Source organism: Rhopalosiphum maidis, chromosome 1 (genome assembly GCF_003676215.2).
Source record: "Rhopalosiphum maidis isolate BTI-1 chromosome 1, ASM367621v3, whole genome shotgun sequence".
Lineage (NCBI taxonomy): Eukaryota > Metazoa > Arthropoda > Insecta > Hemiptera > Aphididae > Rhopalosiphum > Rhopalosiphum maidis.
The window spans coordinates 35,706,952-35,724,251 of NC_040877.1; the positions used below are offsets into that span (position 1 = coordinate 35,706,952).

At 25.4% G+C, this 17,300-nt stretch overlaps 1 protein-coding gene across 1 annotated transcript; it reads right to left on the bottom strand.

Annotated features, from left to right (window-relative positions):
- On the bottom strand, positions 1-16,070 carry LOC113558311 (E3 ubiquitin-protein ligase MYLIP-like). Its single transcript, XM_026963779.1, has 6 exons — positions 15,236-16,070; positions 12,122-12,315; positions 1,595-1,829; positions 1,346-1,521; positions 978-1,197; positions 1-742 (listed from the first exon to the last, which is right to left on the bottom strand). The coding sequence occupies exons 1-6, from the start codon at positions 15,320-15,322 to the stop codon at positions 338-340; spliced, it is 1,317 nt and encodes a 438-aa protein (XP_026819580.1). The 5' UTR covers positions 15,323-16,070; the 3' UTR covers positions 1-337.
- Between the last annotated feature and the right edge of the window lie 1,230 nt (positions 16,071-17,300).

A 17,300-nucleotide genomic window follows, 5' to 3' on the forward strand; every position in this document is an offset into this window, starting at 1 on the left:
TTGTGTCATTTATCTGACTTGTACAAATTAATAGTAAAATGGTAACACAAAAACTTAAATTTAATTATGAGTTTGTATAAAAAGTATTCTTAAAAATATATTACTTTAAACTAAATGAATTATTAAGAACATTTAAATGATACAAATGAAATTTCCTTTCCATTTTACACATAAATACTATAAAATTATTAATTTAACAAAATAAATAAGTATGAAAGTATAGGAAGTTTTGATATATTAGCATTATCACAGACATTCATGCTCCGAGGTCAATCTTAATAACAGTATGTCCGCCACAAATTATCATAACCAGGACATACTTTACTCAATTGCATCATTAATGATGAAGACCTGGCAAGTCAGCTAAAGTCGGAATAAACACATGCCTGGATTCATTAATGGCACCTCGACACAGTGGACAAGTTACACAACGTTTAACACATGTTCCACAAGCGATAACATGACCACATGGGAAAAACACATGATCAATAGTGGCATCCATACAAATTCTACATGTAAGAGCATCAATGAGCTTGGCCAGTTTGTAGCTATCCTGTGAAGTAGTTGGCTCAGGTTCAGGCGAACTCAATACTACTGTAGAGCTGGATGGTGTTACTTTATTTTGTTTTTCATAAAGAGCTCGACGTGCATTATCATGCACTTCACGACAGGTCCTCTGTATGTCAAACACATATTTCTTTCCTAATGGCGAATCTTCGTTAAATATAGATATAATTGTACCCTGAAAATAAAACTATGACATCAACAACAGTTATGTAACATTATTGTATTTAGAAATTATAATAGGTCAACTTTATGCAGTAGAACATTAAAATATCTTTAATAAAATTGCATTTGATTAAATACTTTCATTAGTTCAAAGTTCATATTCAAATTTAGATGACAAAAATAATAGAATGTTATATTAACAAAAGTGTAAATAAAAAAATGTTCACACTTAAAATACAATAATTTACCTTGAGATCTCTGATATATTGTGATGTGACGGCACCTCTGACGGTTTCACAACTGTAGAATGCATGCTTCTCCGTCAGTGCTCTATAAAGAGTATTTGCGCCCAGACTAGATTCTAATTTCAATACAATTAGTGTTTCGGAATGTTCAACACCTGCCAAATACCACATCTCAAAAACACGACGATGACTAGCAGCACTGCGAATTGCGGTATAAGGAATCCTAAAAAATATATTGTACAATATTAATAAAAAAAAATGTATTGAAACAGTGTACGATAATTTTAGAATAGAAAAAATGAGTTCAATAGTGTGCCTAATAAATATTCACACCGTTCTTAACAGTTGATATGGTCAGTTCTGATATTTACATTTGTTTTTCATGATCAGCTTGATCTGGGTGCTCCAGACTAATACCATGTGGTCCAACTCCCACCAATACTGATGAACCATTACTTGTTCTGCCTTCAAATACCTCTTCACCAAAGTTTTGGAGACCAGAAACTTCTTTGATTAACCAATATTCAGCAGTCGTTTGTTTCATACCCTTAAAAGATAATAATATATTTATTGAGTTTAGACTAAAAAATATTTAATAAAAATAAAAATATCACACATACTTTCATTTCAGACTGAAGATTTTGAATATGATCAATTATGAACTCATCATCATCTTTGGATGCACCCAAATGTTCACACCAAGAGGCGAAAAACTGCACAAGAGCAACGGAGTTATCACAATCACCGAATTCAGCCTGTGCCAACAATGCAATAGTTTTACATATGGCTTGGCTATCTGCCGGTCTTAAACGCCCTTCACAAAGCTCTAACTTGGCATGCAAATAAAATTGATGACTATAACAAAATAACAATAAAAATTAATAAACTGATAATTGATAATTAATTTTAATAATTGTAATATTTTATTTAAAAATATTTCTAAGTACATTTTTATTAGTAAAGTTTAGTTTCAATATTATTATTTAACATACACATTTTTTTTTCTGTATTGTTCGTGTTACCTTCATCAAATAAATTATATAAAATAATGATACGTCTATTTGGTATTATTTAAAGTTTAATACTCGATGTTACAATAAACATTATGACCACAGTTCATAAAAATGCTTTATTTCGTGGTAAGAAATGTGCTAAGATCAAAACGTTCTAGTTTTAAAGTAGGCTTATTTTATTTTAAGTAATAGTTAAATTTATTATAAATTAAGGTCGAATCTTTTTCATTCCAATGAACCCAAAACATTAATTATGGTTTATGAAGTAGTACCTACTTAAAAACGCAATTTAATGGACGATGATGATAAAGGTGAGGCAGATAGGTGGGTGGCCTAATGTAACTAATATTTTTTTTTTTAAATTATTATTATATTCTTACCTATATAATTAATAACTAACAAGTAATAGCTTTAGGATATATACATAATAACATTTCAAACAAAACCAAGAATTATTATTTTTATGTACAAAACTTTCAAATAACTCATAGCGAATTTATGGAAAAATTAATTTGTAAATCCACAAGTCAGCTGTTAAACTTGTAGGTTAGGTAAATATTTTTGTTACTCATCGATTGGACATTCATGCCTCATAAAGTTATGAAGATTAAACACTAAATTGTGCATTTTTTTTTTATTTTATCGACAACCATTTACAAAAAAAAACCATTTAAATTTATTAAAACTTTGGACCATCTTTGGTATCAAAACAAAACAATGAAGTTTGATTAGGTAGTATAGTAGTGTATACAAAAATAAGACGTGTATTGAATAATAAAAATATATTGTGAAACGTGGTATTTTTATTTCCAAGAACCTAAACCGGTTTTATCAAATTACATTTAATAGTAAATATACGCAAATCTTCAAAAACTCAGTTACAACAAACCTATTTTATAAAATTCGAAACTATTATATTATGTATCTTATTATACTATATTATACTATTAATACAGGCAATACAGCTAGAAAGTAGAGTAATAAACTGAATATTCACTCAGTACTTCGTAGTTTGGTGTATTCGAAACGGATATATATATATAATAAATAATTATAATATTTATGATTGAACTTGTACAAATAGGTACCTAATATTAACAAAAAGACTATGTCTTTGTATTCAAAATATGTTTGACTACAAATGTTGAGGTGTCCTCTTAAACTTGTGTCTATTACAAGAAAATATAATTTCATTTTATATAAGTTCTTTAAAACAAATCTTTCAGTACTAATCAGCTGTAATCTCAATAAGTAATCTGCATATTATAAAAATTTATCCAATAAAAAATTTTAAAAAACCATATAAAGAAACTCATAGATGTAACCATTAAATATTTTATTTTATTCAAATAATATTTTGTTCCTTTCTCAAAAGTTTTTCTTCTTTTGAATTAGGAACAGTCATATGATTAAAACACGCTATGGATACACATTATATTAATATTTTTGGTACCTAATTAGAACTTAGATATTTCACAATTCTGATAGTAATAATTATAACTTATAAGAGTATTATTTATAACTCTATACTATCTACTATGTAATAATTAACTGCGGATCATTTTTAGAATAAGGTTTCTGAATCATCATTAAGTGCAATATTGTGCGATTAGTCAAACACCATCATATCCAGAATTTATACCGTAATAGTCATGAAGAAATGGACCATGTTATTATACCTACTTGTTAATTAGGCATATTTGAGTATACGATTCAATAAATTTATCATAATATTTTTTTTCAGATACTACGTTTCATGAAATAAAAATAAAAACCACATGTTATTATGTTTTTTATTGTTTTTATAATTAGATAATGAAAGCAATTAATTCACACATGTATATATTTTGGACGAAAAACAAAACAAGTTAAAGTGACAAAAAGAATTCATTAATAGCGTTATAATGGTTAAAATGGTTTGTTCATATAAATCCAAGATTAATTATAATAAATATAATACCTATAATTTTTTAACAAACTAGCATTATATAGAATAGGCGGCAATTATATATTTTCATTTACACATCATTTGACCTTAACTCGCAAGTATGGCCATGAAATAATTTTTTATTTGTGTAACACCCGGCGAATACGGAAATTAACAATATGATCAATATTAATTAATGCAATGTAAAAAGTAATGATACTTTTTCTCATTTAAAAATGTAATGAGTATATTAATTTGAAATTAAACAATTTATTAATGAACTTTTCTCCGAATGTTCATGAAATGCTATTGAACAATAAATATAAGTTCAATACAAGTATAATATGATTAATATGTTATGTATCAAGATAAAAAAATGTGATCTTTATATTTGACAAGGAAACACTGTTACGTAACAAAATAGCACATGTGCACATGTGACTATAATTATGAAAATCAAATATTGGCGATGGCAAAATATTTTATTCTTGATATGATGGATTGATAATTTAAATACTAAATTGTTGTCAAATATGTATAATAAAACTTAGTGTCTTGGTTTATATAAAAATATTTACTTTTCAAAGATATTTGACATTAATATGGTACCAAAAAGTAGGCTTTACATGAAATAATGCTTTAAATTAATATATTAAAAATGTTACAAAATTGTACTCGAGATCGAGGGTTAAGAATTCAAAATCTCTCACGAAATGTTGTCGATTTACGTTAACTTAGAAATGAGTTTCATTAATTGAATTTATATTTCATAATTCACCCCTCCCCACCCGGAAAGTTTGTTCTGAGTACATCCTTGAAATTCTATATGCTTATATAGTTGTAAATAATATAATTCAACATTTGAATAAATTATATAACAAATAAATTTAATAATAATCTTACCACCCAATGTATTTTTTTTATTAAATAAATTGTATTGGATTATGATGTTGTTTACCAACTTTTAAGAGTCAAAATAATAATTAATGTATTTGAATCCAATGTGCGTAATTGTAAACAGTGCAAATTCTCAATAGTCCGAGAAAATTGATAAAACATGAATAATTAAAATGTGTAAAAACATACATATAAATTATTTCGATAATTACTTTTTTTGATATGTATACGAGAGAAAAATATAAGACAATACAAACTAAATATTTTAGATGGTAATAAAATTGAAAAGCGTTGAATAGAAATAAAAACAATAACTATTTAAAAAATACTTAACTATAATACCTAATATTATTATATATAACATAATATAAGAATCATCAATAAAAACGCATTTAAAATATCACACTGCTGCAATGAGCTATTACGAGTATTCATCGTCATTCGTCAATAAATAACCCATCATAAACCGTTTTATTTTTAAGGAGGAACAATGGTAAGATGTTAGGTATACATCGAAAACTTAACCGTAATTAACAAAAATAATTTCACTAGGAGAAGTTGTTAAAATATTTAAATATACAATCCATTATTTAACCTATATTTTAATATAACTGGCTGATCATTATGGAAATCATTCTATAATATAAAATTGATAGTACCTATGTTATTTGTCCGGAGAAATTAAGTAGTTGATCTATGAAATTAGAATACAGATTAATACTACGAAAAAATATCCTGTGTATTTCCGGGCATTATAAACGACGAATGACGTTCGAAATAACTATGTTGTGACCTTTCAAGACCTTTGTTAATAATATTGACAATGAATTGTCGTGATAGATTTAAATAATTGCATAATCCATTGGTATTCTTCAATGTAGGTACATATATAATAAATTTCGTTATACGATGAGATCCGAAAATATTTCACATAAGTTGAATTTATTTCAGATATATAATTATACTAAATAAGTTATTATATTAGGAAAATAATGTAAAAACAAAAAACTAACTACATCCAACGAATGTCGGAGTGTGTCAAGCTGAAGGTTTTGATAAATGTCTACACCGAGGTAAAATAATTTTATCACGTTATTAGTTGTATAATATACTTAGATTTCGTGCAGCACGTCACGTGCGCCACAACATGGACAGATAGTATAAACGCTAATTTTAACAGGAGAGAAGATAGTATAACTAGAATTTAACTTTTTTTTCTTTGCGTTTTGATTAAAATAAATACATCTAAATGCAAAGTATAATTAAAAAAGTCCAATACAGAAAAAGAAAAAAAAAACCAAAATTTTATATTTTTATTAATAGATGATAGGTAACTGAAAAGTATGAAAAACTTTTAAGTCTTTAAATAAACCAAATAAATATTAGGTTGTTAAAATAGATAAAAATCAAATAAATAACCACAATAGATTTTTAATACATTGGTAAAAATAGTTATTTAAATAAATTCATTACATCATTCATTTTTCACTAATTTTATCAGGTAGCTTAATTCCTATAATTGTATTTTAACATCAAAATTACCATTGTATCATTGTTCATATATCTACGTTTAATTTAATTTATAAAAGACCCTAGTAGAATCTGAAAATTAAAGTAGGTAGATTGAAAACTGAAATTATACTTTTTTTCGAACGAATTTTATGCGAGACCGCTGATAATAATTATTAGCGTTTTCAGTATATTAACACCGTAGATAAATCAGTACTGTGGCGGAAGCATGACGCACAACAGTTAATAATTAACAATAAAGAAACAGGCGGCGCTATTGATGGAGCACGGGACGAGACCCTTGTTTTATGATCGTGAATGACGTTCCCCAGAGCTTTTGTTTGGTTTACTCGGAGCAATTATTATTTTAACACAGTATATAATAATATGCCGAAACAAAAATTCGCTGTGACAATAATAATAAAATAATAGTCACATCATCAGAGCGTGAATAGATAATTCGAAAGCCAATAATATTAAATGTGATATGAAAATGTTAGAGGTTACTTTTAAAAAACGTTAATGATATTAAAAAGCAATATGAGAAGTTTTTATCTGCTGTAACCTAAAATACGCATAATAACAATAATAGTAATTAAAACAATTTATAAAAACCAATTAAATCGATAGGTATTAGTACTATGTATAGTTGGTTAATTAATAATTGCATTACACTTGAATACACTGTTGCTGATGTTCCACTAACATTTTTACTGCGTGTGTATGTTTATTAAGTTTGTACATTTAGAGGTTGTTCAACTCATCTTAACATAAATAAAACTGACTGCAATAGCCAATACAAGGTCCGATTTTTTAATATACCCTTATAGAATTTAATCTATATTATTAGCAACAAATGTAATAGAAATATAAGAAAATCTACATGAATAAAAATTGTTTTGCTAGGAAAAAATACCTAGTATAAAAATTAATCAAACTAACAAGTGTCAAAATAATAATTAATCTATATTGAATGTGTAAATTAGAGCATTGCATATTGTTTTGATATTTTTGAATTTTTTTTGTAAACAATCTACAAATCATATTAATTAAAATTCACCAATAAAATATTATTTTACATATTTTTGCATATTTGACCATAGTTACATATTTCAATATGTATATATAGAATTATAATTATGTTTCATAAGCTATCAAACATTTAAGCATTTAAATCTCTTTATTACTTTGTCATAAAACATAATATAATAAATAAAAAATTGTTAATTTAGTAAAATTAACACATAGAATAATAATTTTTAAAAATATTGCATGTCAGTTTATTGATATAGCTTAGGTAATATAGATATTTATATAACACATTTCACACACCCTAGGTAATAATAATTAAATAAATTGAACAGACAACAGTTTAGACAGCTTATAGAATTTTATTGTTTTACGATTCTACCCATAAACTTACTTCATAAGGTTTTAAATAAGTACTTTATGGTGCTAAAAAAACATAGTTAGTCTTAATATATAAATTATAAATTATAATAATAAATATGTGAAAATGAACATTGTATAGAGTAAGAGTACTAGAATAGGATGAGTGGGGGATAGTATCTAATTGTGCACAATTTGTATATTGCAATTTAATGAATAACAAAGGAATCCTTTTTTCAAACTGTCAAATTTCAAAATAGACAATCAAATTAAATGGACTCTCAAAAAAACTAATAGTAGATAAGAGTTAAAATTAATTTATTTTATAAGAAATGGAAAATAGTTAAGTAAAAATTATAATATTATACAACTCGTAAGTCGTAATGGAAAATCTTAAACAAATTTTTTCCTATAATAATAATATAACCAATAATAAAATACATTATAATAATAACAAAATATTTTTGTGAATTTTTTACTAATATTAAATTTTCATTGAAGTTTAATTAGGTATTAAATCAGAAATAGCTATTTTTTGGGGAGATATCTGTTGAGATTGAATATATTTAAATTAAATGGCTTAACACATTTGTTTCATTGTTGTATCTTCAAAAATAATTATATTACATGAGTAAGTTGTTGTAGAAGGCACTATGAAATTGGGCGTTGTATATTGAATAAAAGATTTTCTGAACCATTTATCGTTTTATGTTTTATTAACAACATGGCACGAAAATAAAATTAATATAACAAATGGAACAATATTATAGAAAAAATAGGTACTACAAATAAGAAACTTATACAAATTTACTCTACCCAATGTATTAACATTAAACATAAACACAAAAGTTAAAAGTTTATAAACGCTGATAGATTTATCTTATTAAAAATATAGTAATTCTTGTGTTATATAGATCATCAACCCATATCTATCAATATAAAAATAAATATATAATATATAGTCTATTGTCTAAACGGACTAAACGAGTGCAAGTGCAAGGACAAATCACCAATATGAGTGAAATGATAATATAAACGATACCTACATCCTAGAATATAACTGATAAGAATTGAAATATTCTTATACCTATCTAAATCTAAATTAATCATATTTAACATGCTATCTAAAATCTAATATGATAAATAAAAACTGAAGAGATGAAATGATTAATACAAAAATCAATGATTGCGTACAAGGTCAATAACCATAAAGTATAACTATATAACAATCAATAGATAATACATTGTAAGTAGCATTGAACCCAAAATTACGAAATTTAAGGAACAATCTTTAATGATACTTAATAATAAAATAAGGGAACAAGGCCAATATTTGTTTATATATATATAAGTACAAATTAAACATTATTTTGACGGCCTTAAAATAATACCATGCAAATTATATGGTAAAATAATATTCAAGGTTTAGTTGACAATTTTTCCAAGACTTTCTCTTTGTATTGTTATTTATAGTAGATATAATGCACTCCATATTAAATCTATAACAACACAAAATTGGTATACTGAATAAACAATTATTGTCACGTTTAGATCAGAGAGAAAAAACAAATAGTCCACAGACATTCTCTTAAATAAATAAAATTATGTATTAATATATATATATATATATAATGTATTGCTATATTTATAAATTCTAAGTATATAATTTATTCAATGATCATACTACTATAGATACCCCCATGGGTACCCATTATCCACAAATAATTTATAATACTGTACAAACATGTACAGTTTCTTAACAATTAATAAACATAGAGCCAATTTGTTAAATTATTATTTCTATCTAAGGCCAACTCAACTTGCTAACTAAATATAAAGATATTTCAATAAAATGTCTATCAATCATTGACTGCTTTAAACATTATTGGATAAAATCCATTCTAAAAAAAAATTATTAGGTAGTTACTACATTAAGTATTAAGTAATTATAAATAATGAATATAACAAAAAATAAATGTACTTATTACATAAAATGATATAGAAGAGTAGGTGCTTAATATTTATTTAAAAATATTCTACCACCAGATTATCATGTTTTTCTTGCACTCAATGCAATTTATATATTTTCTTAGAATACAATCCATTGGAATAGTAATACTAAAATATTACTTATCACAATTTTATTTGTTACTTAATCTAAAAAAAATTATCGTTAAAGTCAAAGGAAATTATACTACACAATTAAAAATGATATTTAAATTAAGATATACGGATTTAAGACAGAATATTATAATATATATATTGCATTGTAAACTAATACATTTTAAATTATCATGAAGTTACTTAAATAAAACTAAAATGTAATTTATTTAAAATTCAAAGAAAATATTAACCCAATTATACAGACATAAATAATGTGTAATATTTTACACCAAAGCATCAACACTAATCCAAATTATACTAGGTTCTGTGTATTATTTTGTAAACTATTTTATGTTATCTGTATTGTAATGATAATTATATTATATATGTTTCTTTTGTAAATCTACCTTTGTAAAATTGCCCTAACGGGCGTTAATTAATAATAAATAAATAAATATTTGAATATTATTCAATATAAACACTAAATGATACATAATGGAAAAACATTAAATTTTTAATAATTATTTTAAAGCAAATTAAAAACTGTTTATTAAATAAATAGGTAGCAATTTAATAGGTATTTATTCTAAGTAATGATATCTACTACTTTCTGGTTACTGACAACTATGTACATATTATGATTCCATATTATGTTATAGAATATGTCACAATAACAATTTTATATATAGTGGTACATTAATGCCTGAGACTAGAATAGAGACAAAATTCATAAACTTTATAAATAGTAGTATTATAGACTATAGTTTTACCAAATATTATTACTTTTAAAGGCATGAAAATCAAAATTGATTTAGTTTTTAATATTGTATAAGTTAACATAACTAAACACTGTACAATATTCAATTTTATTTATAAGTTAATAATATATTGTTCATAGTAAACATTTTATTGGGACATTTTTTATTTACTTTTAATCCTCTAATACCCATACTCAACATTAATACCACAGATAATATTTTAAGTACATAATTACATTAACACAACACGTGAGTAACTACTGATTCTACAGTTATGATCATTAATTATTAAGATATTTTATGTAAATCTAATAGTTTGTAAAATTTGTAAATAATTAATTTTTTTATTTTTCAATTACAACTGCAACCAAAATCTTTTAAACTCGTAGCTAAAACCTAAAAATTTTAAAAGAGATTCATAAAACCCCTATTTTTAAAACTTATATTTCTTTCTTTTAATTTGATAAATGAAATACAATTTACTATATATATTTACAATTAATATTGAAATAAGTATTTTCATACAAAGAGAATAATATGTTTGAATTTATTAATAAAAAGCCTGATGATAATATGAAAAATTGTTTATGAGTTTATGACTTGTTAAACCTAAGAATTTTATATGAATGTTATACTAATAGTCAATAGAAAATTTATAGACTAATTTTGAAAAAAAAAGTGTCAACAAAGTTAATATTTAAAATTATTTGATTTTAAAATTATTATGTATAGGTTATAATCAAATATCAAGATATGTTTTCAATATTTACAAAATATATTTAAGCGATTCATAAAAAATTAAGTTTGTAATTTATATTGAATTATTTTGTGTCAATGGAAAATAACCTTTTATCACACATATTGTTGTCTCTTTATAAGTTTGGTTTAAATAAACTAATTATTGATTATAAATAGTATTAGGGTACTAAAACAGTAATTATTATCAATGATTATATGTTTAATGTTTAAAAAATGAACAACATAATATTATAATATACTATATTATTGTAAATGTATACTATGCATCTTATACAATATTCAATATATTTAAGCAATACATATAGTTATATAATTAGGATTATTTCCTATCATCAAAGTTAAATTTCTTAAATTGTACGCTTAGATTCAAGCTAATTTTGAAGTTAAATCTTAATACTTATTTTAAACATCTTCAATTATAAATTACCTACTTAATGGTAAATTTCCATTTTGAATTTAAGTTTTTTATAGCTGTGTTTATATAAATAATTGTTATTTATTAATATTTAACTAGTTTTAAGAATATCCAAGTAATAAATAGAAAGCACCAATTAAAGAAATGATAATTTCTTAAATTATGTCATACTTTATTATTAAGCATAATTATAAAATTATGTAATATAGTGCCATCATTCTTTTAGATGCATTTCTCATGGGAACTTAAACATTTTTAATGTATTGTTAAAATAAAACATATTAATCTATTATTGCTTTTAAATTATAAATTATAATATTTTTAATGTACATCCGACTATAATAAGATAATAATAATTCTTAAGTTTTATAACTTACCGGGTAGATTCTTGTAATAATAAATGCGGTGGAACCCAAAATTTAACTCTGAGTGCAAAACGATATGGATGAACTCCAGCCACTTGATGTTCAATTAAATTTCTTAAATTCAACCAAACATCTTGTCCTTTGACAGTTTTATACTGTAGCCCAAAGTAATCACATTCTTTGTTGATGCCCAAACATTCACATACCTACAAGACATACATTTTTTTTAATAGGTAGTCAATATAAATTTAAAAAATAATTATCATAGAAAAATTATAATATCTAATAAATGCATAAGAATAAGTATTTTTTGGGGTATTTTTTTTACATAATTTACAACAAGCACATCACAAATAATCATTCAATAATATTAAATATTTACATACAAGCATATAAATATATATTTAATATTTTAATAATATTAAATATAATATAGTGGAAAAATAACGGTTGAATCTTTATAATATGATCGATAACATTTTATGAAGGTAATATCTATTAATCAACTACAAACTTAGCTTTACAACAATGCATAGAAATAATTAATTTGGTACCCTAAATAGTAAGTAGTAAAAGTTTTCAAATACTTTTGTAGACAATTAAAAGAAAAAACAAATTAAGAAAAATAAGACATTTTTATACTAAACTAGTTTTGAAAAAATTAATTTCTTTATTTTGTAGTAGGTAATTCAAAATTGAATGTTTATAAATTATTTGAGATATATATTAAATGTTTTAGATAATCATTTTTTATACATGGTATAATTTTAAAAATATTTTAACTCCTTTGGGCTATGTATAGACATTTTTAACTTTTGATTTTTATAAAATGACAATAAAAAATTATTCTCAGGATCAACTTTTGAAAATTTTATACAAACTACAACATACATTATTGTTATAACTGTATGAAAACATAAAAGATATGTAATATGTAGGCACACAAACACAATTATTTTTTTATAGACATTTGAAGTTCAAATTTAGACAAAATTACATATTTTAATGATTAACGACATTATTTATAATTAAAAAATATTATTTTAAAAACTTAAAACTTTTATGTACATGAATTACAAAGTATTTATATTTTAATTATTGTTTGCTAGTCTTGAGGTTGTAAGAGATAGAACTTAAGTTTATTAATAAGTAAAAAATAAAATAGGTAACTATTTCATGTACTTATAATATATATCTAGGCATTATTATTGTTATTGAATGGAAATTTAAAGTTGATAATTGCCTGTATATTATGAATTCACTAAAGAAATTAAAAATAATAATTAAATTAGAGTTTAAAGATATACCACCAGTCTTAAATAATAGAAATATAATACAGAGTAAGTAGTCATATTAAATACACAGAACCCTTAACAGTTCAATTAATAGATATAGCAAAATTAAGAACTCCAACCAGGAACATAGACATTACAGTCAAATTTCTGAAAAGACGTGGATAGATTGTTTTTAATTGTATTAATTAAAATATTAAACACAATGTTTTGCAATAAAAGTAAACTATAAACATTTTACTCATGTTACATAACCTAATCTACCTAAGTAAAAATTGTATTATGTTTTTTTAGGTACATATAGCCTAACCTCGAACAAAACTTATTAAAGTAATTAAACCTCATAAAAAAACTATAAAACGATACATATAAAAATTAATTAAAAATGTAAGCATGAAAATTATACAAAGTACAAAACGGCATAAAATAAAATATTTTTAAAGACAGGTAAAATGTATTTTTTTTTTTTTTTTAGATCATTATTATTTAGTTATTCTCGTAAATGTTTTATTTAGCCATTAAAAGTATTCTATCTACTGAGACGTTAGATGCAGAAATAATTATTATGACAATTTTAAAAGCATCTTAATTCTTAATTTGTCAAATACTACAATATTTTGATTTTGTATTTTATAAAACCACTCAGGTAGATCAGAACTAAAATAAATATATTATTCAATGCCCTTACATAAAATATTGGTTACTTTGATATATTTTTAAAAAAAAATACGTAACTTGCATCTAGGTTAGACTCTGGGTCAGCCACTGATTACATAATATTTACTCCTTACAAACTCCAATTACAAGGATTCAAATTACTCATTATTTAAAATTTAGTTTTGTGGATTACTCTTTGTTGCAAGAACAATTTTAAATAAAATAAAAGTACATTACTTTCCATAAGGTTATCACACATCATTATATTAACAACACAAAAACTCTCAATTTTTAAAGGCCATACACATAATTTTTAAAAGTAAAAATAATTTGGTTAAATTATATTTGATGGTGTATAGTCGTGGAATGATTGGAACAAGAATAGAGAAAAACAATAATAATATAGTAGCGGCCCCACGCATAAGTGGCAGAATATTTTCAAAATTCTAAAAAAAAAAGATATTTTCAAAACTATTAACTAAAAACTTATTTATAAAATATAAATAACTTAATTTTTTTATAATTGTGACTACAAAGTATAAAATGCAGTCATTCAATCAATTTAGAATGTTATATATTATTATGTTATAATAAAAACCAATTTGATAGACTTATTTTTTAAATTAAGACATTATTGTAGGTAATATGGGCACTGATTTTTTATCCTATTATGAAATTTTGTTATTATTTTCATTGCTAGGTAATTGATTTAAAAATCAACATTTACCGAGGCAATTTTTTTCTACTTCATTTTATCATAATTCTTTTTTTTTATATTCTAGTCAACACGCTAAATACTTTTCACTTTTCTCTCTAGATAGGAAGTGAATGTTGAGGCAACTAGGTTGCATCTTGACAACTATAACAGATATAACAGCATCAATATTGTTAATGATATCATATTCATACATTTCAGGATTAATTAATTCATTAAGTTACAAATGTATGACAATTTAAAATGATATAAATAACTTTAAATATGAATTTAAATGTTTATATTTTTTTCCTTCCCTCTTATTATAGAGTTGAAACTATACCTCACTTGCTTCAAACATTGTTATACTGCAAATAATATTTCTAAACATTGTTTGAATAAAAAATGTACCCGTTTGGAAACTACCGATTGAGCAGAGGAGACAATGATATATAAGCTAAATACATTGTGTTTAGTATTTACCTTCTCCAGGCATTCTAGACCTTTTGCCTTATGGTCGAGCCTGACTTCTATGACGACTGCGTTGGGTTGGCTCACTAAACACCACATTTTCACTTTTCATATTTCGCCTGGTTATCCGCGCGAACGTTATTGCTGCTGCGTTCAACGTTTGTCACCGTGATTGACAGCCACGGGTGTATAATATGAATGAACCGGCACAGTTGCGACGGGAAGGGGGGGAGCGAGCACAACACTGTCGGCAGGTCGATTATTGTCAACGAGGCGAAGAAAACAAAACGTCGATCGCTTATTGTTATCGAAAATAATAATTAATAATATGTAACTAAATGTATTGCACTGTTGCACACACACGACTCCGTTCACTGCAACAGGCCGCTGACCAGACTGACCACAGCGCACGTCTTCGAGTTTAACGCAGGCATATTATTATTATTATTATTGTTGTTGTTGTTATTGTTGTTATTGTTGTGCGACAGCGGGAGTTCGCGAAAACGCGCGTGCAAGCAACACGAATGGCGACGATCGAATTAAAATGTTAATAAAAAATTTTAGAATAAGAACGCTATAATAACTGTCTGCAGTTAATGAGTAATAAGTATTGACAAAAAAAAAAAAATACAAATAATAAATTAATAACCAACTACTATAACGACACGCGCTCTCGGCGTCGATCAGCTGCTGCATAATTTGAACGACTTGACGGCTATAAAAGTGGTGGTTGTGGTGATGGTGGTGGTGGAAAAAGGAGGGGATTTTCCCGTGGATTACTACAACTGATACCACTACTATATACTATTATTACTACTATACTACTATTACTACTATTACTACTATTACTACGGGGGAACGGTGGACGTGTCGTCGGCAGCGGTCAGCGATTGAACACAACCGCAAGAAGAGTAAATTTGTAGAGGTATAATATTATTAATATCATTAGGTATACTATATACCCCACCGCTCATCGTACCTATAATAACGACGCACGACGGACACGGACAACGCGGTTGTCGCTTTTTTTTCTTTGTCCGGGCGGAGTGGCACTGTTGCCAATACCACAGCGATGCCACATGTTGCCGCGCAGCATCCCGAGCGATTCTTTCGCACGATTTAGATAGGTATACACCTACTCGGAAACGCTGTCGTTTCAAACGATCGTATTATTATCGTGTTTGTTTTGTGTGTCCTATAAACGCTGCATTCGTTTAGCAGATGGCGATTTTTTTGTCTTTTCGCTAGGACATCATCGTCGAATCCGGACAAATATCATCAAAGAATACCTATGTCCTTGAATGATTTATTATTACTATAACTATAATATTACATTTATATTATTTATTACACAATTATTTGATTGTGCAAGTGGTGAAATGAATAAGTAGTCGGGAGTTTTGAGTGGAGAAATCATCCATTGACGGAGATTCGTGATCGAATAATATAATTCGTTAAAAATACCAGCCTTGAAATAAATTAGAATTTATATTGAAATATATTTTTCAAAATCAAATTTCTTTGCCCCATAAGTCTTGTATAAGTATATCGTATATTCGCATATGGTATTCACGGCTTAAAATATTGGCAGCCCACGATGGTACAGTTCACGTGCCACACCTTTTGCTCTTTTCTATTATATATTTATATAGGATACATGGTATACATAAATAATATATATTATGGATGTTAAATTTTTACAGACAGTCGAATTGTACAATGAAATTCAAATCCAGTTGGCCAAATGTACACACAAGTAGGTACAAATAACTCTTCGTGTGTATGTTGTTTTTGGTGTTTTTTCCCTAACTGGGTTGGGGAAATCATTGCAAAAACTACTCGAGCTATGGCTTATTATTTTATAAGCCATCATTTTTAAATTTAAATGAAAAACTTTTTATAAACTTGAATATTTATTGATATTGAAAAAATAAAAACATTATATACTTTAGTAAAAATGCTTTTATGTTTAAGGTGAAAATTTGATTTCTTATCTATCACTGTAACCTTCAAGACCGTAGCTAAGGGGGTAATGGGTAATGGAACATAATAATATGTGATGTGTCCTCCAAATCTT

What these genes read in the sequence shown, in the direction of transcription:
- LOC113558311 (XM_026963779.1), bottom strand. Translation starts at nt 15,322, where the DNA reads ATGTGGTGTTTAGTGAGCCAACCCAACGCAGTCGTCATAGAAGTCAGG. An exon ending in ATCTTCAGTCTGAAATGAAA is followed by an intron (nt 1,522 to 1,594) that starts GTATGTGTGATA and finishes TTATCTTTTAAG; the next exon opens with GGTATGAAACAAACGACTGC. An exon ending in GCTGATCATGAAAAACAAAT is followed by an intron (nt 1,198 to 1,345) that starts GTAAATATCAGA and finishes TATATTTTTTAG; the next exon opens with GATTCCTTATACCGCAATTC.